This window comes from Cervus elaphus, chromosome 19, assembly GCF_910594005.1.
Source record: "Cervus elaphus chromosome 19, mCerEla1.1, whole genome shotgun sequence".
NCBI lineage: Eukaryota > Metazoa > Chordata > Mammalia > Artiodactyla > Cervidae > Cervus > Cervus elaphus.
In genome coordinates this window covers 13784243-13810922 of record NC_057833.1, presented here as the reverse complement: position 1 = coordinate 13810922, position 26680 = coordinate 13784243, and the positions used below count along the sequence as shown (strand labels likewise).

General features: G+C 42.1%; 1 protein-coding gene across 5 annotated transcripts in view; it reads right to left on the bottom strand.

The window, feature by feature from the left end:
• Positions 1-26680, bottom strand: part of SCHIP1 (schwannomin interacting protein 1) — a 151746-nt gene that overhangs the window by 18339 nt on the left and 106727 nt on the right. For all 5 annotated transcript variants that reach the window (XM_043875375.1, XM_043875374.1, XM_043875373.1 and 2 more), the window contains one exon: positions 14644-14762. In XM_043875375.1, coding sequence (XP_043731310.1) covers positions 14644-14762 — 119 coding nt within the window. The remainder of the gene's footprint in view (positions 1-14643; positions 14763-26680) is intronic.

Sequence of the window (26680 nt, the reverse complement as noted above, 5' to 3'; positions counted from 1 at the left end):
GTCTGGGAACTTGATGCTTTTGAACTGTGGTATTGGAGAAGACTCTTGAGAGTCCCTTGGACAGCAAGGAGATCCAACTAGTCCATCCTAAAGGAAATCAGTCCTGAATATTCATTGGAAGGACTGATGCTGAAGCTGAAACTCCAATACTTTGGCCACCTGGTTCAAAGAACTGATTCATTTGAAAAGACCCTGATGCTGGGAAAGATTGAAGGTGGGAGGGAGGAGAAGGGGACGACAGGGGATGAGATGGTTGGATGGCATCACCGACTCGATGGACATGAGTTTGAGCAAGCTCCACAAGTTGGTGATGGACAGGGAAGCCTGGTTTTCTGCAGTCCATGGTTTTGCAAAGAGTCGGACAGGACTGAGTGACTGAACTGAACTGAACTGGGAACTAAGGTTCTGCATGCCATGCAACATGACCAAAAAAAAAACCAGAGAAAAATTGTGAAACACCTTTCCTATTTCCCAAACCTTGCTCCTCACTCTTCTTTTCCTTACTGACTATTTCATACTGACATTTACCATGAGATTTACAGAATTACTATTCAGAAAAGAAAAGGCAAAGTTTCTGTTTCCCAAAGTTTGTTATTGTGAAAGTATACTATTTCTTGTTTTACTTCAGTGGGGCTGTGTTAACTTCCTTTTGCTAAAGACTGTGTAATGCATGGGATGATCATTCAACTTTTAAAAAATTTAAAATTGAAGTATAGTTGCTGTATAATATTATATGTTACAGGTGTACAATATAGTGATTCATGATTTTTAAAGGTTATACTCCACTTACAGTTACCATAAAAATACTGGCTCTATCTCCCGTTGTACACCTCATCCTTGCAGTTTATTTTACACCTAATAGTTCATACTTCTTACTCCCCTCCCCCTCTGATGCCTCTCCCTCTTCCGTCTCCCCACAGCCATCTCTCCTCGGTGCCCAATGTAGTAACCACTAGTTTGTTCTCTATAACTGTGAGTTTGCTTCTTTTTTGTTATATTCACTAGTTTGCTGTATTTGATTCCACATATAAGTGATACCATACAGTATTCATCTTCCTCTGTCTGACAATTTCACTGAATCTAATGCCCTCCAAGTCCATCCATGTTACTGCAAATGATAACATTTTATTCCTCCTTAATGGCTGAGTTAAGCTGGCTTTTTAAAAAGAGTGATATTCATATAACAGGTTCAAATACTGCTGGCCTAACATATAACATCACACACAAAAGTACTATAAATGATGCTTACAAGTATATTAGAAAAAAAAGGGGACATTCATTCATTCATTCGGTGGTCAGGCAAGAACATCTCTGCAAACCCCACAGCACTGGTCAGCCGCTGCTGAGCCTAAGACCCCTGAATTCCTCCCCTCCCCACACCTCCTCAGGCCAGCACACACTCCTTCTAGCTCCCTACAGTCCCTCCTATTGCCTTTTATCTGGGCTACCTCATTCCTTCAAGCTTCTTCCTGGCCCCTGCAGGCACTTTATAGTTCACGACCCCTGTATTAAGCGGATGCATGGAGGTAGTTGATCTAGGAACAGAGACTAGGTCTTTGAACAGGTACCAAGCGCTTGGATCATTAAATCACAATATACAAACAGAAATGTGGAATATATAAAGCACTGGGACAAAACTGAAAAAAACAAACAAACACTTACTAGACAGTCCTTATCCTACATATGAGAAAAGAAACACTTTTACTTAACCTGAACGTTAGTTAGCAAGTAAGGTGTTAACCAAAAAGAGCCAATGAGCAGGGAGCTAACTGCAGAAGAAAGGCTGTCTGGCCACTGGAGTGGGGTGAGTAAATGGAGAGAGGGATGGAAAGCTAACTCTCCAGCAGTTATGTGTCAGAGAAGCTAAGGGTTGTTTCAAACTGCGTGCTAGAGACAGGACCGGGGGACAGGGACCACCATGTCTCTTCACGTCCTGTCCTGACCCCACATCTTACAGGACTCAGGCTCCCGGCTTCCTCAGCCAAAGCAGAGGAAAGCAGCTCTGAGGGTGGGGGAGTGTGGACGGCGCTCTCTGGGGTTTCTTCTCCCAGTTCCGGGCAGACCTTTTGTCCGCTCTCTTTCCTAAGGCTCGTCAGTTCTGGACCTTCCATCTGTCTGTGTTCACGTGAGGGCTGGTGGACATCCAACTCCACGGTCTTCTCACTACAGAGGCCAGGCGTGGGCTAGCACTCACCAGCTTTTCTCTGGTGAAGTGCCAGCCTCTGGAGCCTCGCCTAATTCTTCAGGGAGCCATAAATACCTGCATTCCTCAGACAGCTGCTGGTTCCAATTCCACGTCAGCATCCAGTCCCTTCACTAATGACCACTTACATGTAATTAAATTTGGAATTATAGGGTCTTAATGTTAAAAAATGCATTTTCACCAGAAATATTTTCTGCATGAATTGAAGACCAGAATGAGACCTCTTCTGATACTGCAATAATGACGGAATGAAACAGTCATCTCTCCTAAGTGCCGAATGTGGTACACTTTCATCTTAATTAAAGCCAAATGATTTCTAAGCCATCTACATTCTCAAATACAAAGTTACCACTTTTGAGCATCTACTATGTTGTAGGCACTTAATAAATATTATCTCTAATCCTCAGATACACATAAAACAAGTATGATGAACTCCACTTTATATATAAGAAAATCAAGGCTCATGGATTAAATTATACAAGGTCACAAAGCTGGCATTTTATTCTAAGAGAGTGTGGTGAGAAGCCAGGCACTTTAATAAGGCTAGAACAAATTCATGAATGGAAGAATAAAAGAGAAGATGAAAAAATAAAAGCAAAACAAAAAACAAAAAATTGGAAACAACTTCAATGTCTAACGATAAGAGATTTAAGTATATTATGGTGAAATACATGATTGGCCATTACGTGGCTGGTAAAAATATATGAACAGTTATGAAACGGGCAAATGATCTTGATGTATTATGAAGTCAAAAAGAAAAACCAAACTCTAGAACAATAGGTATAGTATGATTTCAACTCTGTAAACAAAAATGTGGAGATATATGTACAGAAAAAGTGGCAGGAAATACACCTAGATATTTTTTGACGGAAGAAATTCAGCTGACTTTGAACTTTTCTCTTTTGAGTGCCTCTAAGTTGCTATGTGTGGGCATTTAGCAGGAATTAAAAAAGGAAAAGGAGAGAAAATGGGCGAGTTGATTAGCGCTTGTTTGTTGGAGAAAGGTGAGTAGGATTAAATATTTGACAGCTGGAAGAGGACCGCTGCGTTTGTGGACTCAGATGGTAACTATGCAGAGACCATGACTCACACATGAGTCAGGCTGGCTTTTGTTCCTGGCAGGGTGCTGGGGTGGGGGTGGTGGAAGATCCTCTTTGAGGGCACTGAAAAACCTATTTTCTTGCAAGTGGCCATTTCTGTGGATGGACTCTTTGATTCAACTGTTGTCATCCCTCCCCAGCCTAGCCTTAACCTCCTTCCTTTTGCATCTGCACAGATGACAGACTCTAAAGTAATGGGTATACATTTCACCCTTTGTATTTGTTTTCTTTTTTAACTTTGCCTTTAAAAAAAAATTTTTTTTTTGGCTGTGCCACACAGCATGTGGGATCTTAGTTCTCTGACCAGGGATCAAACCCACATCTCCTGAAGTGGAATATCCCCTGGAGTTGAAGCATGGAGTCTTAACCCCTGGACTGCCAGGGAAGTCCCTCACTGTATTTTTAAAACCAGCCTGCCTGTCGATTCTGCTCAGCCCAGGTGGAGTTTAAACTTGTATCTGCCTGACCTGCTGATGATTTTCAGCTGCTGGAGCTGAAGTTCAGCTCGTACCCCTTCCAGACCTGCGATAAGGTCTGTACCATGGCTGCAGTTTAGCCGCGTAGTCATGTCCAACTCTTTGCGACCCCCTTCTACATCCTTCTCCGTAGGATGTAGGCTTCTCTGTCCATGGGGTATCCCAGGCAGGAATACTGGAGTGGGTTAGCCATTTCTTCTCCAGGGGATCTTCCCGATCCAGGGATTGAACCCTCACTGAGCCACCTGGGAAGCCCTAAGGTCTGTGCTGCTGCTAAGTCGTGTCAGTCGTGTCCGACTCGGTGTAACCTCATAGACGGCGGCCTGCCAGGCTACCCCGTCCCTGGGATTCTCCAGGCAAGAACACTGGAGTGGGGTGCCATTGCCTTCTCCACTAAGGTCTGTGAGGTTAGGTTAAAGATAGGGCAGTTGAAGACTCATGTCTGTGGATGTTTTTGAGGGTTATGGTTGGATTTGGTGAAAATTTTAACTGCAAATTCTTTTATTCTCTTGAACACTGAATTACTGCTTTCACCACTTTTCATGTTTATGTTTAAAAAATAATTGGGGCTACCATTTAGGCTTGGTCCCATAGTAAGCTTTATCTCAGAGACTTTCTGTTTCATGATTTAATGTGTGGTCATCTGATTCCATTCAGTCATTAGGAGAATGCAGTAGATTTACTGAATTGTGCTAATTCTGTGACACGTGGTTATTCATCTTTGGCCATCTTTTAAAGTCTGGCTATGTCTCATGATCTCAGTCACCCACACAGCTGGTGGCATAAATGTTCTACTGAGCAGTAGCCCCATCAGCCAACAAACCATACGAGGGCCGATGAGAAGGAGGTGGGCCCTGGAAGCTGGCTCTCCATGCCTTCTGATGGAAACATGCAGAATGGGGGTCAGTGGCTTGGAAGGTGACATGCAGCACCTCCTGATGGCACAAGGGGTGACAGTGTGTGGAAAGATGAACAGCTCCAAGGGAAACTGGTAAAAGGAGAATTGAATTGTGCATGTGAAAAGGGTGTAGGACTACCTTAACCAATTTCCCTTTTTCTTATTTTTTTGTATGCACAAAAGACACATGCGACAAAAATGTATATCCAAATAAACCTGAAAGAGCTTTTCAATAAAACACAAATTCTGGAATTCCCTGAAAATCCAGTGGTCAGGGTTCTGAGCTTCCACCGCAAGGGACACAGGTTTGATCCTTGGAAACTAAGATTCCACATGTACATGGCACAGCTCCCCCTGCCCCCGTGCTGCCCTGATTAAGAAAAAAATAAAATAAAATGCTATGTGTTAAGGAGGCAGGTGTCACCATTTAACTGACAGTGATTTTCTGAAATATCTTGCATGGGTTTTTAATGCATGTGATAATCTGATTGAGCTATGGTTTTTTCCAGTAGTCCAGGATATGAGAGTTGGATCATAAAAAAGGCTGAGTGCTGAAGAACTGATGCTTTCGAACTGTGGTGCTACAGAAGACTCTTGAGAGTCCCTTGGACAGCAGAGAGATCAAACCAGTCAATCCTAAAGGAAATCAACCCCAAATATTCACTGGGAGGACTGTTGCTGAAGCTGAAGCTCCAACATCTTGGCTACCTGATGCGAAGAGCCGACTCATTGGAAAAGACATGCTGGGAAAGACTGAAGGCAAAAGGAGAAGGGGGCAGCAGAGTATGAAATGGTTGGGTGGCATCACTGACTCAGTGGACATGAATCTGAGCAAACTGCAGGAGATAGTGAAAGACAGAAGAGACTGCAAAGAGTCAGACATGACTTAGCAACTGAACAACAACAACAATCTGAATGAGAATAATCTGAGGGGCACAAAAAATTTTATAACATAATCAAACAAAAGGATTATGTTAAACCTCCAGATGACAGAGCTCACTTGCAGTCAGTGGGACTTTTTTTCTCCTAGCAGCTAGTGCTTATGTAAAGTCTCAAAGAATCCAGTCCTCATACAAGCTGTGTGTGTCCAGGCTCGCGGGAGGGACCACTGTCTGCAGGGAGTGCAAATGGCAATAATAAAGTCATGATAACTTGTCAAAGATGATGCGCCAATGGAAAAATCATTTCTAGAAGTTCTTTTAATTAAACATTTGGCTGTCCACTGGAACCGTTTTTAAATATAACACGCCAGCCCTGTGGCCTTTTTCTCCCCATCCCCCACCCTTCTGCAGGAGCTCTGACAATTGAATTCTCACTGGTGATAATAATAAAATTCATAAGACAGAGTACAGCTAGTTATGCCTCTAGCAAGATGTCAAATTTCACTTGCACAAAATTAATTGCACCTAATTAAACTGGGGTCATTGGCATTACTGTAAAGTGAGGCTATTTATTAGACAAAGAAAATCTCACAAATATCAATTCGCTGTCCTTTCACGTTTGCGAAAGAGAAGAATTGCTTACATAATTAAATTTGTTTTGCCATTTTAATAGTATTAGTCCTCAAAAGATCCTTTTCAAATTTTCCTTTACTTTTAAAATTGTGTAATATTTTAGTATACTGGAGGTAATTCTTGGAGGACGGCATAAAAAATAGTAAGAGTTTTCCGCAGAGTACCCGATGACTTTTCAAATAGTATATCAAAAAAAAGAATTTGTAAACTGTCATTTGCAATGGCATGTACCTTGGAATTACTCATATGAAGGATATTCTATGCAAATTAATAGTGTGCTTGTTTGAGATTAATATGAAGTTTAAAAGATATGTCACACGTTATAAATAGGTTGCTGGAGTATGTACCTATTACTTCAGGAAAGAAAATTTCACTGCATTAGAACAGGACAACCTCTTCTCATCCATCCTGGGTATATACGACCACTGTGCTGACTTCTAGGAATTTATGCAAACATTATTGCTGTCAGAGACGAAAGGATGATTTACTTTACTGGCAAAATGATGCTGCTTTGACCTGTGATTCCACGGCAGATTATATATTCAGATTCTCAATTCCTCACATTCAAAGCTCCTATGAATCCAGTTTCTTTAAAGGCGCTCTAGATCACTGTTATTCGTCCTACTGATACAACTCCCTGGGCTATTTAGTGCCTCCCTCCCTCCCCTCCACCCAGCCCAAACACAAAAGGAGGTGGTGGGTTAATTTTATCGGTCTTGTCTCAGTCATTCACCAATAAACCTGCAAGAATGAGAAAGAAATGTGTTTTGATTTGGGGATGTTGAAATGGCTGAGACAAGTAAACAGTAATCATTATTCAAACCAGCATCTCAAAAACTCTCTGGGGAACTTCTAGTTTTCATAATCTTCATACTGCATGAAGAGAGGGGTATATAACCTTTTCTAGGTTACAACATCCCATTGCATATTTTATGAAATAGACTGCATTAAGTTGCATTTATATTTATATACATGTGAATAAAATCTGGGCTTCCATTTTGGCTCAGTGGTAAAGAATCCACCTGCCAATACAGGAGCCTTGGGTTGGATCCCCACAGAAGATCAGGAAGATCCCCTGGAGAGAAGGAAATGGCAATCCACTCTAATATTTTTGCCTGAGAAATTCCATGGACAGAGGAGTCTGGTGGACTATAGCCCGTGAGCTGGAGATGGCTTAGCTACTAAACAACAACAACAAATAAAATCTATCTAGGGTAAGGGAGGAAGAGAGTGGGGGTCAGGTTTATTTTGTGTTTACTCTGAGAAAAGGAGAGTGGAAAAGGCAGAAATAGCTTCCTCTACAATGTCCAAACAGGTTGTCCTGTTTGAAAGATGAAAGATTTCCTATTTGTCTATTACTAATGACCACTCTGTCTTGTATTTTCATAGCAGCCAAGCCAGTTTCCATTCCTTTGATATCAATAACATTAAGCTACGTAAACTCAGAATCCAAAATACAATGCTGATTCAAGATTAATTTGGTCAATGAGAAAAATTTTATAGCAAAGTATTATACTAGTCATAAGAGAAAATGAATATTTTTTGAGAACGTGAGTAATATTTCTTAGAAAGCTTATTTCAAAAATAGGTAATTCATTTTCCTCATTTCCTTTTAAGCTTTTAGCTGAAGCATTTTTAAATAGAAAAACTGACAAAGGTCATACGATCTCCATTTGAAAAGGCTGATTATGTGTGGATTAGCAAATTTGGAAGAAAAATATGGCACTTCCTGTACTTGCCGCATTTCAGTATAAGTCAAATTTAATTACTTGAGTTATGAAGCAATATCAAAAATTCTTTTGCTGCAGTATTGGGCATGAAATGTCTTTATGGGATTATAGTAAGTCTAGCTTACATTTAATAACTTGTCATTCTTTTAAAAAGTGCTTTAGGAGATAGCACCAATTAAGAAAATTCAGTGGGGCTGAAACCCAAAGGCCAACTGAGAAGGACTTACATTTTCAGTAGCAGCTTAATAAGCACGTCTTCCCAAAGGACCTTCATGCTACTTCACAATTTCTCACATAATGCGTATGAAGTTAATTTTTACAGGTAATCACACATCCTTTAAAATGCATAAATAGAACTCTATTATTTTGCCAAAGGATCCTACTTAACCAGGTAAGCCCTGCCGTAAAAGAAAGCTTAGCACTTCAAAACCCGTTGCTTGGTCAATTAATTTTAAGTCCTCAGCCTCATTTAAAATTGAGTACTGAGCTCCTTAAAGTAGTAAATTCATCTAATATTTACCTGGTTTTGATTATTTAACTAATTCAGCACATGTGCTTAGGTACATTTTGGAGTGTCACATGGAGAACTCAGAGTTCTAACATCCCTCAAGTACTTCTGTAAGGAAGAGGTAAAGTATTACCAGCTTAACGAAGAATTGCAGGAACTGGAATACATTAGAACATTAATTCTAATAGGGATGAAGAATATGGGTTACACAATTGCAACTGAACATCTCAGGCTCTTCTCCTACATTATTACTGAGCAAAGGGAATGGCAGTCAGTCTTTTCAGACTTAAAATTTACAGGGATAAAGTGACATTTCTTAGAAACATTAAGTATCATTATTAACCATCATCCAAAAAGTCATCGTGTTCTCAGAGAGGATGATCTCATCCCAGGATGAAAACACATCTGAAAGAACAGGATATAAATAATCTTCCTTATGGCGCGTCAACAAGGGTAGCTTGTTCTGAGCTCCTGTGAAATACATATGTGTTTAGAGAGCTGTGTCTCCAAAGAGTGTGGATGAGTCACTGATTCTCAAGTGATGCTAGGCTACAAGAGTCTCAGGTGGGCTCTGAGGGTTCACAGGGGACGGGTGGTGAGGGGCAGTGAGGGTGGAACAGGGGGGCACTGAACGGAAGTGGGGGGGAGGCATATTCTGGGCAGGGTTATCCCAACCCCTCTCCTGCAGTCCTCCTGAACCAGAGGTCAGCTTTGTTTTACCTACATGGTTTCAGCACACAATTTTATCTGCAAAGCCATTTCTTCTATTATAAATAATGAAAACCTTTTGGGACTTCCCTGGCAGCCCTGTAGGTTAAGACGTCACCTTCCAATGGGTAAGGGGCAAGTCAGATCCCTGGTCAGGGAGATCCCACATGCCTCATGGCCAAAAAACCAAAACACAAAACAGAAACAGTATTGTAACAAATTAAATAAAACCTTTGAAAAGGGTCCAGATTAAAAAAAAATCTTAAAAAAATAATGAAAATCTTTATGAGACATCTAGTTACAAATGGCATATGAAACACAGGTATTTATCTACTCTCACTTCTGAAATCCTACTAAAATAATATAAAAGGAAGAAAGAAAGTATAAACCTACAGGGATGAAGAAAATGGAAAAGGAGACAACGGCACACAAGAGAGTTAGGAAAAAAAAACAAAACACAGATGGATGAGCAGCATCTGACTTTATTTCAATTTGCTAGATGCCTGCAGGGGTGGCTGGTGGAGGAATCACGTGCGTTTTCACTGCAGGACCCTGGAAATGCTCAGGTCCATCTGAGGCTGGGAGGGGGCAGACTGTATGTGGAGGAAGACTGATTTAAGCAATTGAAAGAAAAATCTAGACCTTCTAACTTGCCCTGTCTACCTGTGGTCTGGCAGAATGAGAAAGTATACTATCTTGAGAGGCTCAATCAGAGGAGGTCCAGGCTGGGGCTCCCTCAGGCACAGCTGAGGTGGCAACGAAAGGCCTTATTGAAATCACAGGAATTAACTTCATGATGAATCGTCAACCATTCACCTGCTCGAGTCTTACACTAGCAGCCAGGCTTAAAATTTCTCAGGACGAAGTTGGAGAGGTTGTCTCTGGGTAACTTACAGCCCAAGAGAAAAGAGATTTAGATACTTTAAATTGGATTCATCCTGACAAAACAGTTGTGTTTTTACCTGATCATTCCAAACTGAAATTTGTGCGTGCGTGCTGGGTCACTTCAATTGTGTCCATGTCTTTGCAACCCTATGGACTGTAGCCCGCCAGGCTCCTATGGGATTCTCCAGGGTGAGAATTCCGGTGTGGGTTGCCATTTCCTTCTCCAGGGGATCTTCCTAACTCAGGGATGGAACCGGTGTCTCTTACATCTCCTACATTGGCAGGCAGGTTCTTTACCACTAGCAACACCGGGGAAGCCCAAAGTGAAGTTCATCATTCATTAATTCAGTAACTATTCAGTGACTGACTATTAAGCACTATCTTATAGTTATGGTACCGTCTATGGGATCACACAGAGTCAGACACGACTGAAGTGACTTAGCAGCAGCAGCAGCAATAGTTATGGTGGTGAACAAAACAAAGATCTGCTCTCTTGAGGTTAATATTTCAGTACTAGAGAAAGACAAAGAACAAGTTAAAAGTACATTTAATACAATGTCAAGTAATGATAAGGGTCACAAAGAAAAACGAATCAGGGTAAGAGGTTGGGTATTGACTTTTCAACTGGGTGATCAAGGCATGTCTCTCTGAGGAATCAGTGTATGGCTAACAGGGCCTAACCAGAGAGTTTAGTGTTAGGGCTTGGAGCTAACAGGTCTTAGAGTTTTATACCTAATTATTAACAAAAATGAAAACAAACAAAAAAATAAACTCAGAAAAAAAATCATGGACCTACAGAAATCAGAGGAAAACATTTTGAACAATTTAACTAAAATAAGGAGTACGTCAAGGCTGTATATTGTCATCGTGCTTATTTAATTTATATGCAGAGTACATCATGAGAAACGCTGGGCTGGATGAAGCACAAGCTGGAATCAAGATTGCCGGGAGAAATATCAATAACCTCAGATATGTAGGTTGACATATGACACCACCCTTATGGCAGAAAGTGAAGAAGAACTAAAGAGCCTCTTGGTGAAAGTGAAAGAAGAGAGTGAAAAAGTTGGCTTAAAGCTCAACATTCAGAAAACTAAGATCATGGCATCTGGTCCCATCATTTCATGGCAAATAGATGGGGAAACAGTGGCTGACTGTATTTTTTTGGGCTCCAAAATCACTGCAGATGGTGATTGCAGCCATGAAATTAAAAGATGCTTAATCCTTGGAAGGAAAGTTATGACCAACCTAGATACCATATTAAAAAGCAGAGACATTACTTTGTCTACAAAGGTCTGTCTAGTCAAGGCTATGGTTTTTCCAACAGTCATGTATGGATGTGAGAGCTGGACTATAAAGAAAGCTGAGCACTGAAGAATTGATGCTTTTGAACTGTGGTGTTGGAGAAGACTCTTGAGAGTCCCTTGGGCTGCAAGGAGATCCAACCAGTCCATCTTAAAGGAAATCAGTCCTGGGTATTCATTGGAAGGACTGAGGTTGAAGCTGAAACTCCAATATTTTGGCCACCTGATGCGAAGAGCTGACTCATTTGAAAAGACCCTGATGTTGGGAAAGATTGAAGGCAGGAGCAGAAGGGGACGACAGAGAATGAGACGGTTAGATGGCATCACTGACTCAATGGACATGAGTTTGGGTAAACTCTGGGAGTTAGTGATGGACAGGGAGGCCTGGTGTGCTGCGGTTCACGGGGTTGCAAAGATTCGGACACGACTGAGCAACTGAACTGAACTGAATACCTTTAGTGAAGTGAGAAAGTATGATGTGAAAAATATTGAAAACATAAACAAAATGGATAACTTCTTAAAGAATACAACTCACCAGAACTGACTTAAGAAATAAAAAGTGTGTACAATCTTAAAATCACTTAAAAAAATGGAAGCAGTTAAATCAAACATACAAAGTAGACACCAGGCCCAGAGGGTTATACAGGTGAGAAACAGCTCATCCCAATATTATGTACAATGAAAAAAGCATAAAGAATCCAGCAGAAATTTGAACATAAGGCCCAAATAGATATATCACAGAAGGGGAAACAAAGAGAGCTAATAAGCATAATGAAATACATTTAATACATATTCAGTTAAAAAATATAAAAGAAACTGGCAATACTGAGTGTTAGAAAGGCTGTGGATCTATAAGATCTTCGAACTATTGCTGGTAGGAGTGTAACTTGTACAACTGTTTCAGAGAACAGTTTTGGCATTATTTTCTAAGTAGGAACATTCATGTATTTTCCTAGGAATTCCACTCCGAGGAATGTACCAAGAGAAACTCTTGCACATGGACAGCAGAAGACATGTACAAGGATTCCACTCCGAGGAATGTACCAAGAGAAACTCTTGCACATGGACAGCAGAAGACATGTACAAGGATGTTTAGAAGCAGCACTATTTATAAGAGCAAAACCTTTGGAACAACCTTTGAAACAAGCCACCAATGCCTCTCTCATCAGAAGAGTGGCTCCACGAATCGGGATACACTCACACATGGACTGGCAAAGGGGAAAACGGGGCAATTAGAATTTCAGAATAAACAATAAAATTTCTCAAGTAATCATAGCTTACTACACGGTTCACGGTGAATGATATACGATCTTAATAATGTAAAATCGAACCGTTATTTTACCCCAAATTCTGAAATAATTACATGCGGAGGATGGGGGGATATACAGATATGTCTGTGGGAGGACTGTAAAAGAGAGTTAAACCCCAGCCTTCTGTTATTTGGTAGTCAAAAGATGGCTTAAAAGTAAAAGCTAAGAAGATCATCATTTTACTCAGAGACATAAATACCAGCAGTGATAGCTAAGGAGTTAAACACTATTATTTCTGGAGAGTGAGATAGGATAGAGAGGGATAGGACTAAGGACTGTTACTTTTATTTTGTGTTGTTATTACACACTCTGTAGTTAATTCTACTTTACTTTTAAAGCTATGGAACACACACACACACTTTCATTCTGAAAACCAGACATCCCATTTAGACCAGATGGATATGACATGACTGAGCAGAGAGATGGGATTTCTAAAAGAAAACTTTTGGGGCTTTGAAGAGAGAGCAGTAGCAGAGATCTGTAAGAATATCTATGGGGTCTACTCCCCTCATTTTACAAAGATGAGGAAACTGAGGTATGGTAAAACTGAGTAAATTGTTCAAGTCTCAGAGTTAGAAGCTAACTAGGATCAACCCTCAGGTGTCCTGGTTCCTAGGCCGGAATCCTCCTGCCACATCCCACTGGGAGGGGAAAGAGGTGCTTCTCTAGCAAAGGCAAAGGCTTCCAGCTCTGGGATGATATATGAAGAGATCGAGAGAATCCTCTGAGCCTATGCTGGCTCCACACCCACCAAGGAGGACATGCCTGAACACTGCGTGGCCAGGTCTCAGCTCCTGACTCCAGGCACTAACACACCGGCAGCAGCTCCTTGATATGCACATATGAGTGCTTTCTGATTTGTGCCGATTTAGGTAAATCTGTAGGGATCAGACAGAAGTATGAGGCTTACTGCAAGCCAGAGAAAACAGATACCAAAGTGTCTAATTCTGGACCTCATATGAAGGAAAGAGCGGAAATTCACTGGTTGAACAAATGCATGAATGCTATTATTTGTCTCCCATACTTGGTTTATCATGGTAAGTATACCTAGTAGTTATACAGGGGATATTTGCTCTTAAGAAGGTCCAAAGGAAGAGACAGATATTTTGACAAGAAACAGATATCTGGGGAGGGATCCGGAGAATGCTGATGCATCTTCAGTTACTACCATCTTTTAAATACAGTGTTCTATGTGCTCTCACCACTTGGAATACCTGTACTTGTAACGGTTAATTTTGCAAACTGTCTATACACCCTCAAACAAAGTGTGACCTATGGACTGGCAGAGGAACATCAGCTGAGAGCTTGTAAGAAATACAGAATCTTAAGCCCCACCCAGACCTACTGAATCAGAATCAGCATTTTAGCAAAATCCCCAAGTGACATGCGTGCACATTAAAGTTTCAGAAGCTCTGGTCTACAGTCCTATTTTCTAGGTAGAATTATAATTTTAACATATTTTCATTGGAATTAGAAGCTATGCAAATAATCAATGATACCCTGAAATCAAGATTAAAAAAAAAAAAAACAAAAAACACCTTGCAAGACAGGTTAAGCTTGCAGCAAATATTCAATGATCAAAGTGGGAATTGTATTTCTCAGTTACCAGTATTCATTGTTATCAAATGCATCAGAGGGGTGAGTCTGGATGTTTTGGGATTGCTTAATGGGAAATCTGGTGGTCTGCCACAATGTTCCAAATATCAGTCGGCTTACTTAAGAGTGTAGCTTGATTTCCCTATCACAAAGTAAAATCAGTATTGTGTCTAAAAATGAAATATAGAAATCTGATCTCAAATGGCTGGGCAAATGGGCCCCAAGTCCCCAAAACTAAAACCCCAAAAACCAACCCAACAAACAGGTGGGGAGGGATCTGCCCAGCACACAAATAAAGGTGGTAGTATTATGGGAGAAAAATACTCAAGGATTTAAAGGATATCTCATTAAACATACAGTCAGATGACAAAATCCATTAGGTATATCAAAAAATCAACTCAAAACAACACTCACCGGGAGGAAAGGCTTGGCTTCCCGCTTTTGCTACAGCTGGTATAAATTCCTGGGCCATCATCAAAGAAGCTTCCCAGTGCCAACTTCTGTCGGATAGATTCCCTCTCATTTTTCTGTGCCTAAAATTTCAGGAAAATAAAACATGCCGATAAGCAGGCAAATACATCACAACCAGAGACAATCTAACTGCTAGGTCTCTTAGAACTGTAATATTTGACAAAAATAAAATAAAACAGGCCACAGCACAAGAGCATTTGAATTAATAAGAGCTGAAATGAACCTGTCATTCCTGACTCTGAGTCTGTGAGTTAATTTCAATTCTTCAGAGCCCATTACGATCACTAGTCTAGGAAATCACCCTCATGGTACTAAATGGTTGTCATCAGGATGGAACTACAGCTGACTCTTGAACAACATGGGTTTGAACTGCTCAGATCCACCCAGAAGACTTTTTTCAATAGTAAATACTATAGTACTTCACGATCCATGACTGGTTGAATCTGTGAACCACACACAGGCATGGCTGACTATAAGTTACAGGCAGATTCTCTACTGTACTGAGGGTTGACATCCCTAACTCCTTGTTAAAGGGTCACCTGTAGATTATTTGGTGCTTTCATCTTTCTTCTTACCTGCTAGATATGACGAGAGTAAAATCATGGAGGACAAGCACTTTGTCCTAAATCAAATCGCTTTTATCTTAAATGAGGGCTTTCCCTGGATCGTGTCTTTTGCCTTCTTTACATGGTCCCTTTCAGTCCACTTTCTCTTTGGCAAGAACATTAATTCATTCAACTGACAGGCACCAAGCCTCTGTGAGAGGCAGGAGCCATACTGTGATGCCGGGGGCACGGCTCAGGATGGATAGACCGAGCCCCTGCCCCCACCCAGCCTACAGTCTTGATGGGGACATTTGTTTTTGTTCAATATCCTGATCTCACCGGGTTTAGAATGTGAGAAATCCTAACACAGTGCTTGGAATAGCTGGAGGATTCTCACTGGACCCATCTGTTTCATATTTTGAAGGGAAGTCAGGTCCATGGGCATAGGAACAGAATTTGGTAAACTACACTACTGGGATAATTTGGATATGTTTACAACACTTGGCTTCCCATAAAAGTCCCATAAAAACTCACCATGCTGAACTTCTAAACCCTTTAAACAACAGGAGAGGAGATTAGACATGATTTCCTTAGTTAAAAATAAAACCACAAAAAACAAATATAATGAGTTGGATATCCTGGGGGTGAGAATGAGATTTAGGTTTTCTGTTCTTGTGGGTTGAGGGGGACTGTGAGAAGCACCATTTTAAGTTTTGAGCAAGGAGCTAAAGACGATGCTGACCAAATTATATTACACAACACAGCTCAGGTGATGGGGTGTGGTCTCCCCATCACCCTGATTCTCCCAGGAGGAGGTTCTGGAGCCACACTTGCTGCCACCAGTACCCACAAGTTACAGCGGAAGCTCTGATCCACCATCGGAGCATCAGTGTCACAGTAATGAAATGTACAACCTGTCGTAAGGGCAGGCTTAAGGGCAGGCTGAAAAACGGCTTCACTTCATCCCAAGTGAAGGGCAATATACTATAGGCCAAGGAGGCTGTTTAACATGGTAGTTACTGGTCACATGTAGCTACTTATATTCAAATTTAAAATTAATTCAAATAAAAAATTCAGTTTCTCCAGTGATACTACTGCATTTCAAGAGCTCCAGAGCCACAGGTGGCTCTAGCAGATACCATATTGGAAGCCCAGAATAAAATATACGACAGCGCAGCCCCGCTAAGACAGCGTTAGCTTCAACAGTCTGCATCAGAATTTCCTGTAGAGACTTAAAAATGCACATTCCCACTGCTTCCGAGCCGTCTGGCTAAGATCAAGTGTAAAACACACACTCCTAGTCTCTAGCACCGGATATTTAGTTTCAATAGGCTTTCCTTCTAGTTCAAGGAAAGCTCATTTTTATTTTCCTTTTCTCTAACATTTAAAAATTCTTGGACACTATAACCATTCTTTCAACTTTCATTTTGAGCAATTATATTTAAGTCTATCCATCTACTCAGATATCTTCCTATTTTGTCATGTACCCATGGAACTGTGTCATACTAGCAGCTATAGAGAGTGTGTGTGTGTGTGTGTGTGTGTGTGTGTGTGTACACAGCCACAAGGTGAAAGACTGTTTCTGTACAGTTACAGACGTGATGCTGATCTCATTTGATAACCGGGCTAGCACAGCACTGAGCCCTGAGAAGGTAACCACAAGGTTCTAAAGGGAAGTAAAGAATGCTCTTCATTTCACTAACCACTTGCAACTGTATTTTTGGAAACCTTAGTTAAAGCAACCCACCCTTCCAAATATGCAAGGCTGGTACTTACTGGTGGTGGTCCTGCCAAAACAGAAGCACACTTGACATCTTTACTTAAATTCATTTCAAAATCCCCAAATCTGCTATGCAGATTTAACATAGTGAACTTATTTCTGAATCCATGTAACAGACAAAAGAGATTACTTAATGTCCTCTACAGTCAGAAAACTGTTGAGTGGAACGAAATATCCAAATATAAAATCGGTAGATCATAACATGAGTGTTAATGACCAATGTTGTCCAACATTATCGTAGGGTCTGGAAGAGGTTTTCTTTAAAGAAAACACCTAGCCCGGGTGTAAAGGTGTTAACATACCCTTGATTCCATGTCTGTCCCTCCTGATTTACTTGGTATGTTAAAGCAATAGATAGTAGAGAAGGTCTTAAAAATATTCTTATTCATGTTAATTATAATTTTAATACCAGAATACTTCATAACAGTTTAAAGAAGCCTGTTTTATGAATGGGTAAAGAACTTGTGGTACATTTATACAAAGAAATATTACTCAGCCATAAAAAGGGACAAATTTGAGTCAGTTGCAGTGAGGTGGATGAACCTAGAGCCTCTTATACAGAGTGAAGTAAGTCAGAAAAAGAAAAACAAGTATAGTATACTAATGTATATAGATGGAATCTAGATAAATGCTATTGATAAACCTAGTAGAGAACAGACTTGTGGACACAGTAGGAGAAGATGAGGGTGGGATGAATAGAGAGAGAGAGAGAGAGAGACTGATTCACGTTGTTGTAGGGCAGAAACCAACACAAAATGTAAAGCAACTTTCCACCAATTAAAAATAAAATAAAATTTAAGAAAATAAAGAGAACTATTTTGTAACACACAAATGTTCCCCCCTGATCCTCTTCTCTCTCTGGATCAAGAAAAATACAGGGGTTTCCCTGGTGGCTCAGGGGCAAAGAATCCACCTGCCACTGCAGGGGCCATGAGTTTGATCCCTGATCTGGGAAGACCCCACACGCCACAGGGCAACTTAACCCAAGCAACACAACGACTGAGCCTGTGCCCTAGAGCTCTGGAAAGGCAACTGCTGAAGCCTGTGTGCCCTAGAGCCCATGCTCTGCAACAAAAGAAGCCACTGCAATTAGAAGCCTGGGCACCGAAATGAAGAGTAGCCCCCACTCGCCAAAACTAGAGAAAAGCCCATGAAGCAATGAAGACCCCAAACAGCCACAAATATACAAATAAATAAAATAATAAATTAAAAAAGAAAAATATGAAGAATATAAAAGTCACCATAATCCCACCACTGAGACACAGATCACTGCTAACATTCTGGTATATTTCCTTTTAGTTTTCTCTAATCTTATGTGTGTATTTTTCTCTTTTTTATAAAATTGAGATCACATTGTTTATTATACTTTGAGAACTGCCCTCATTCATGCAAAATCCTTTAAAGATACAATTGTAAATGGCTGCGTGCCATTCTATCCTCTGGAGTTATCTTCTATTGTTACCCATTTGGGTTGTATCCAATTAAAAATGACATAGAAGTTAGCATTTTTACATCAATCCCTGCCCACATGTCTGATTATGTCCTCAGGATAAGTTCCTGGAAGTGGAATTACCAGATCAGCTGAGTGTGAACATTTGTTGAGGCGCTTGACACATTTTGTCACATTGCTCGAGAGGAAATCTGTTCCAATTTACATGCCCACCAGCAACGTGAAAGGGTGCAGCGTTCACTATGTCCTGGCTAACACTGAGTATTTTCACTTAAAAAAAAACGCTATTGTTTTTAATTTGATGGGAAAAAAGGGCTATCCTTTTTATTTTAATTTCTTTGATTACTAGTGAGATGAAATATTTACATTTTTTCAGTTAACATACTAGCTTTTTTGGAAACTACTTACTATGAGTTTTGCTTACTTTTCTATATAGGTCTGAGAGTTTTGAAAATTTTATAGCAAGCATATGAGTCGTCCTTTTGAGTTTAGAACCTATGTGTTACATAGTTCAGTCAATAGTACACTCCGTCTGAAGTGTCCGCTGGCTCTGTTCTTGGAAAACCATTCCCAGTCCAGAAGTAAGGGCTCTCACTTGTTGTTGGAGGATTCAGTGAGAAAACTTACATAAATTGCTTAGTAGTAGTACCTGCCCTATGGTAATGTAAATCTGCAATAAATAGTAACAATAAATAGTAGCTGTTATGATTAATCCTCCAACCATTCTTGCTCTGAAGATGAGGAAACAGAGGCTGAAGGAGGGTTACCCTACTATTAGAAGAGCAAGGATTCAAGTCCACATTTCTGGGGCCACATCTCCCAGCTCCTCTTCCACACGGATTAGTCAAGTGTCCAGGTGGACACCATGCTGGAGATAGATGTGTATCGACTTCTTTCCTGAAATGGATGTGACGCTTTCTCAGAAAAGGAGAACACACCTGACTTCAAAACGTATACTAAAACGTTTGTGGCTAATCATAACCACAAATATTTACAACACAAATATCTTCTCATCAGAGCCACTCTCTTGCCATCACTGCTCAATCTTCCTTCTGGAAAAAATGTGATTCCTAACATTTCAAATTCCTATATTCAACTGACTAGTAAAACAGTTTTTCTCTTAAACTTCAACAGTTGGAACCCAATTTCCTTCCAGTTGCCCACATGTGTAAAGTAGGAGTATATGTGTGTGTGTGTGTGTGTGTGTGTGTGTGTGAGATGGAATATTCCTTGCCATATCAGTAAACAAAGGATACCATAGTCCTTGGCAATTGCGGCCCTCTAACGTGAGTTGGCAAGCCTTGAGGAAACTCAGGAAGGAAAGAATATCTGCCATTTAGCAGCCATCAGACTGCAGCCACTCCCTACACTGAACCCTGAGGAAACTTGGGAAGTAAAAACGCATACTGGCCCCAGATAGCTGAGGCCAGAAATCATATCAAAGAAATGATTTCAGTAAGCCTAGACTCTAGCATCTTCCCATACATAGAAAAGTGCTAAATCCCTTAATTTGGGATATCTGGTTTTCTTTAATTAACAGTCATCTTTTGCTGTTCAGATCATCCGCCCTTTATTGCAAAACTTTTCTTTTTAATTGAAGGATAATTGCCTTACAGTATTGCACTGGTTTCTACCAAACATCATCATGAATCAGCCGTAGGTTTACCCATTTCCCCTCCTACTTGAACATCCCTCCCGCCTCTCTCCCCATCCCACCCCTCTAGGTTGTTACTGAGCCCCAGTTTAAGTTCCCTGAGTAATATAGCAAATTCCCATTGGCTATCTATTTTACATATGGAACTGGACTTCCCCTCGATGCCTCCTCGGAGCAGTTCTTTCAGGGTTACTTGAGATGCTGACTACTGGGCTTAAAGTCCTAAAAATCCCCACCATATAAAACATAACTCTCAACTTCGAGGTTTTAAGTATTTTTTAAGTCTACGTGTGTGCACGTATAGTTCCGAAGTTCTTTTGTTCTCCAAGGAATTATACCTGCAGGGCAATTATGTCCTCTAAGCCACCAAAGCCCAAAGATGCCCCAGGGTGGAGAACAGCAAAGTGCATAAGAAAAGAAGGTGTGAACACAAAACTACACTCTCCGACTGTGTTTATGGCAAGTTGAGTCACGTCCACTCCTAAGACAGCCTTGGGAAATACTGTCATAAAACCAAAGTGAAACATCTAAAATCGATGTTGCTAGCAAAATGCAAGAGGGCACCTGAGGAGGAGTGGCTCATCACTATGAGACAGAATGGCTCTCACGACCCTCATCAAGAGTGAAAATGCTCTCGCAGACTCACCACTGTCCAGTCACAGGCAGTTTCTGTCCTCGCCTGTCACCGAATTTCCTACTGCCGCCCCCTGAGCCTGGGCAGATAAGGCTCACAATGGCTTTTGAGGGCATCACGTGAGCCGAGATCTCAGAACATCAACCACGGAGCCCTTCGATACTCCAAACGCCGGGGCTCAGCCTTTTCCATCGCACCACTGTTCTGTTGTAATTCCCCAAACTCGGCAAGAGTCAAGATGGGCTTCGGTAAAAGCAGTGCCCAGTCATGTCCGACTCTTGCGACCCCACGGACTGTAGCCTGCCAGTATCTTCTGTCCATGGAATTAATTTTCCCAGGCAAGAATACTGGAGTGGGTTGCCATTTCCTCCTTCAAGGGATCTTCCCAACCCAGGGACTGAACTTGAGTCTCCCTGCACTGGCAGGCAGATTCTTTCCATCTTCAAATCTGGTCCATCCCAAGTTCTTTTCATCCTTTCTTCGGGATGTGGCTGTACCCAGTCCTTACACACCTGTTACCCACACCCTCCTCCGGTCCTGTCTTCGTCTCTCAGTTCTGTTCACCTTGCTCGCAGCGTCTGGTCGCTGATTCAGGAGCCACCTAGTCTTCCACATGCTGATCTTATAAATCTATAAGCAGAAAATTGCGTATTTTGCACATTTCTAAACTTTATTTGACACACTGTATTTTTGTGAGGGCAGCGGCAGGCCCACCAGGGTTCTCAGAAACACACAACATCCTGCACCTAAACCTATAGCCAGCTGGTGCTCAGGACACTGCCAGCAGCTGCTTCCTTCTGACCCCTGCACAGATGCTGGTCCCATGTAGCCGGAAAATGCCTGACCCAGAGGAAGGGGTTCCTTAAACTCCCTAAAGCAGGAAGACACGTAAGGAAGCTTGGCTTAGAGAAGCTGATGCAAACGATTCAGCGGCGCTTTGGGAACAATGGCAAATGTGAGCTTAGGTGCAGTGACAACCTGAGTCTGGAAGGGATTCAGTTATGGGGAAGGAAGCAGGGGAAAGGAAAACATTTCTCCCTGGTTTCTTGTTTTCCATCTCTTCCCTGGGTTGATCTTCCCCTCCTCCCCAGCTCCATGGTTTCCTACATCTACCTGTTCACTATGGGAACAGAAATAGCCTGTTATTATTGGATGTGCTTATTTCACCATGCTGTCTCAGTACAATTCACTACAAATCCTGTAAGATACCACTTCCAGCAGCCTCCTTCCTGCCTCGCTAAGGTTGCTAAGTTAACTCTGTCAGGGATTCTTATACCTCAGGGTGTATGCCAACCACCTGGGGATCTATGTTCTGATTTAGCGTGGGCAGGAGAGCTTGCATTTCTTTTTCTTTTTTAAAATTGGGGTATAGTTGCTTTGGGCTTACCAGGTGGTAAAGAACCCGCCTGCCAACACAAGAGATGTAAAAGATGCGTGTTCGATCCCTGGGTTGGGGAGATCCCCTGGAGGAGGAAGTGGTAACCCACTCCAGTATTCTTCCCTGGAGAATCCCATGGACAGAGGAGCCTGGTGGGCAACAACCCATAGGGTTGCAAAGAGTCAGACACAACGGAAGCAACTTAGCCCACACACAAAGCTGCTTTCCAGTGTTGTGCTAGTTTCTGCTGAACAATGACGTGAATCAGCTACATGTATAAATATATCCCCGCACACTTGAGCCTCCCTTCCACCCCGCCCCCATCCCACCCGTCTAGGTCACAGAGGTGAGCTCCCTGTGTATGTACCTACTTCCTACCAGCTATCTCTTTTACACACAGTAGGGTATATATATCAACCCCTTTCTTGAGACCTTGCATATCTAACATGCTCCAGGAGTTGCGAGGAGTTAGTTGGCTCACAGAAGGTCCTCTCTCCCTCTCTAAGCTCAAGAAGCCTCCAGGCATAAATGTTCTTTCTCCATCTTTCACCTAGGTGTCCCACATAAGTCTTAGGAAATGTCTGTTAAAGTGATGATATAAACATTTTCCACCAGTGGGGAAAAGGAAAGCAATGTGCCATTGAGGATAAACCTCCTGAGGGCTAGCAGCTGTATTATTCCAGGAGCTGATGGAAACCCTGGTCCCCCAAGGCCCAGGAAGAAACTCGGGCTGTAGGGACCTCACTGTGAAGCCAGCATGCCAAACGGAGAAGTGCATAGGTGGGGACCGCACAACGTGGTCCTCTCTCTCTGCTCACACGTTTCTTTAAAGCAGCAGTGCTCAAATTTGATTATGCATGAGAATCACCCAGAGGGTTTGCAAAACCAGACACTATTTCTCTGATTCAGAAGGTCTGGGGTGAGCCTGAGAAAGTGCATTTCTAACAAGTTCCCAGATGCTGCTGGCTCAAACACCTTGAGAACCATGGCATAAACACCTGAACCAATCAAGGAGCTACACAGGGCACAAAGCTGGTACTTCTTCGATTGAGCACGACTGTGTGGCCTGTGGACTGTCCAGACTCCGGATCCAGGTGCATTGCATTGGTAGCTGGCTGCTCTCTGCCGAGGCCTTGACAGGATGCCTGTTTTGAAGCGATTAATGTGCCTGTTGCTTCATTGCCTAGTGATGTTTGGCATCATTGCTATTAGCAGCATCTACCAGGGAATGCAACTGGGATTCTGGAGCTCCCTGCAGAAAAGAACTCTTCCTTTAGGAGAATAAAAGTGACTCTTATTTCTCTCCTTAAGAAAGGAACTTTTACTCTAAAATAAAGGCAGCATTCAAGTGCGAAGGAGTCTGAGACTTTTAAACATTAGGAACCAGAAGGACAAACTATTTGTTAATTCAGAAAATTTTCTTTTAAACAAAAAATAAAAACAACCCCCCCCAAATATTGATAGTACTTTCTAATTATTTTCTCACTGAAACAACTACGGATTTGTCACAAGATCAAAATATGAACACAGCATTCTTAAGAATACAGATTGTATGCTTTTGAACGGCAAGGGCAGAAATACTTGCTCTGGGCGGGTTATTTGCCTCTGATTTCATCCCCTGGGAAAGGCTTTTTGATTCTTAGTGGAAATGTAAGTTAAATAACCAGGTATCTTCCCACTGTATCACTGAAATGGATATTAAATCTGGGTGCTTTTTTTTTCAGTTTGTCTTTCTAACATTTTCTATTTCAGACGCTTATACTAAACAATCCGGAAAAGTTTCCTGAAGTGCTGTTGAAATCTCTTATCTTTGCATCCCTACACTGATCTGCCTAAACAAGTCCTCTGCACTAGATGTCAGGCCGGGCTGTTGGGCAATGTTGAGGCCTGGGTTTGGCTTGCTCAATCAACATCAGTACTCAGGAGAGAGCTATCCTTGGATCAAGTCCAGGACGGGTATCCAAGCAGGGCCCAGGAGCCTCCTGACACCTATTTTACTTAAAAATTTGCCAACATCAAAAGTGATGGGATACCAGTCCAGAGGATGGAGATTTTTTTTCTTTTTTTTAAAATCTTGGTTAATCCTGAGGATGGTTTGGCCTATTGACTGCATTCCTCTTCCTCCAGCTATTGGGAGAGGACATCAACAAAAGAAGGCAGACAGAAATGCTGGGTGCACCTTCAGCTCTCTTCTTTTCTCAAATGACTGCCTTCAGAGACTACTTTTAACAGGACAGTGTTATCTGGGACTCTATTTTTAACAGGCAACTTCTCACAAGTCTATAAAACCATCTCAGTCATTTGGTATCACTGTCAGAACACAACAGTTCAAAACACCCACTGCAAGGTGATGAAATGGCCCAACTACAATCAGCCACAGGAAGCTGGGTCCCCTACCTCCCACGTCAGGGTGGGCTGCCCATCTGGGGGAGTTAAACACATGTGCATGACCAGGAAGGAGTGCAGGAGCCCGGAGCAGGGCATTCAGAGCCAAGGAGACCCCAGTTAACCTCTTCACTATGACACTTAACAGTGCAAGTTATGAAAACACTTTAAGCCCCAGTTTCTTTTTCTGAAAAAAAGGGATAAAGATACCTTATTTTTTAGGTTGTATTAAGGATGAAATAAAATACTACATAGAAAGTACTTGACCCAGTGTCTGACCCAGAGAGAAACTCATTAAATGGTCCAGTTGTTAATATTAAAGGGAGGGGTGGGGGTAAGTTGTTGAGAAGAGTGGAGAAAGGGATGAGAGAGATCCAGAAATGTCCAGGACAGATCTATAAAGACAGAAAGTGGATTAATAATTGTTGGGAGTGGGTGGGTAGGAATTAGGAGTAATTGCTAACGGGAACAGGCTTATTTTAGGAGGGGAGCTGATGAAAACATTCTGAATTAGATAGCAGTGGTTTGTAGAACCCTATGAATATAATGAAAACCATTAAAGTGTACACTTGGAAACGTGAATCTTAAGGTATGTGAATTGTATCTCAGTTAATAAATAAACCGCACTCTCCCTCCCGCAGACTGTGTGTGTGTGTCTTTTTTAAATTGAGACAAAATCCACTTATCATATATCCGGAAAGTCGATGGGTTCTGAAACAACCCATTCCCTGACCGTGCCGGCTCCCCACAGTGCACCAACCAGGTGATACCATGCAAAGAAGCCGGAACGGGGAGCCAAGAGGCTTCATATTTGCAAGACCTAAAACCAACCCCGCCAATCTCTCCCTTGAAAGAAAAGGAGACTCCGGCCCAGAGAGTGGAAGAGACTGTCCCTGGGGGGCTGAGGTGGGGCTGTCCTCCAGGGTTCAGTAACTCAACGGAGTTCCTCAAGCGCATTCAGCCTCACAGGAAGACGTGAGGGTGCTCAGAGGTCGACGGCTGCTTTTCCCCAGTAATTGCGTGGGGCGGGCAGAGCGCTCGTCTGGAATGGCAGCTGGCATTCTGGGTTCCTGTTTATTGCAGTTTATCTCAAGCAGTCATTTCCATTCACCTTTTTAAAAAAACATGAGGCGCAGCTGTGGCTTCACTTTAAATATTGTTCCTTCCAGCCTTTTAATTTTTTCACGGGCTCCTCCCTAATCTTTCACCGTAATTGGATGCACCACACTGGAGACGGCACCCCGGAGAAACAAAGCCTGCCTGGCGAGCCGGCTTGCCCATCCTCCAGCCACACACGGCTGCGGCTCCTCCCGCCAGGAGTAGCCTGGGGACAGAAAGCCAGGCCGGCTTCCCTGCATTTGCTCTGCTCTGGGACCAAGCGGGAGCCAGTCCTCTGCTGTATTTTATGTTAAATTTTCCTGATTTACCCGCCACCCCCCCCACTGGTACAATTTGGATCTATGCCCCGCCCTGAGATGGCATGGCTGTGCCTTTTCTGGGTCCACACTAGCCATCTGAACGTCCTTCCAGGTGGCATCAATTTCAGGGCAGCCTATTTGTACGTGAACCTCCCCACGTGGACTGTAAGCTCCCTGAGGGAAACCCCAACCTCCCTTCTGTGATCCTGGCCCCGAGCACAGCGCCAGGGACCCAGAAGGGCTCTAGGTGAGTGACAGCTGAAGGACCAGGACACTGACCTGTGTGACCAAAGGGCCAGAGGCTGCTCAGAGCAAGGCAGGGCCATAACGGACCGAACGTTCACACCTCGGATTCTGCCAAGGTGCAGGTTTTCCTTTCTAGGTACTCAGCTGTGTTTTCTGTTGAGTACAGTCTTACTACTGTTACTGAATAAACCAGTGGTCCTTAATGAAACATCTTTCTTACCAACAGGACCTTCCCCAAGGAAACGAAACAGATGTGTACTCTTTTCCTTCCTCTGCCTGGGTGGAATCTAATTTCAGTCATTATAAAATGACCTTTCCCCTGAAGGCTGTTTGCCTGACTTTAAAACAACCTTGTAAAATAATCCCTATACACAGGATGGTATTTATTAGTGCAACTGCTACAGGAAATTCTATTGTACCCAGGCAGGGAAATACCAATTTTAAAATTGTTTTGGACAACTGACCTCAGAATATAAGGAGGTGAAAGAAG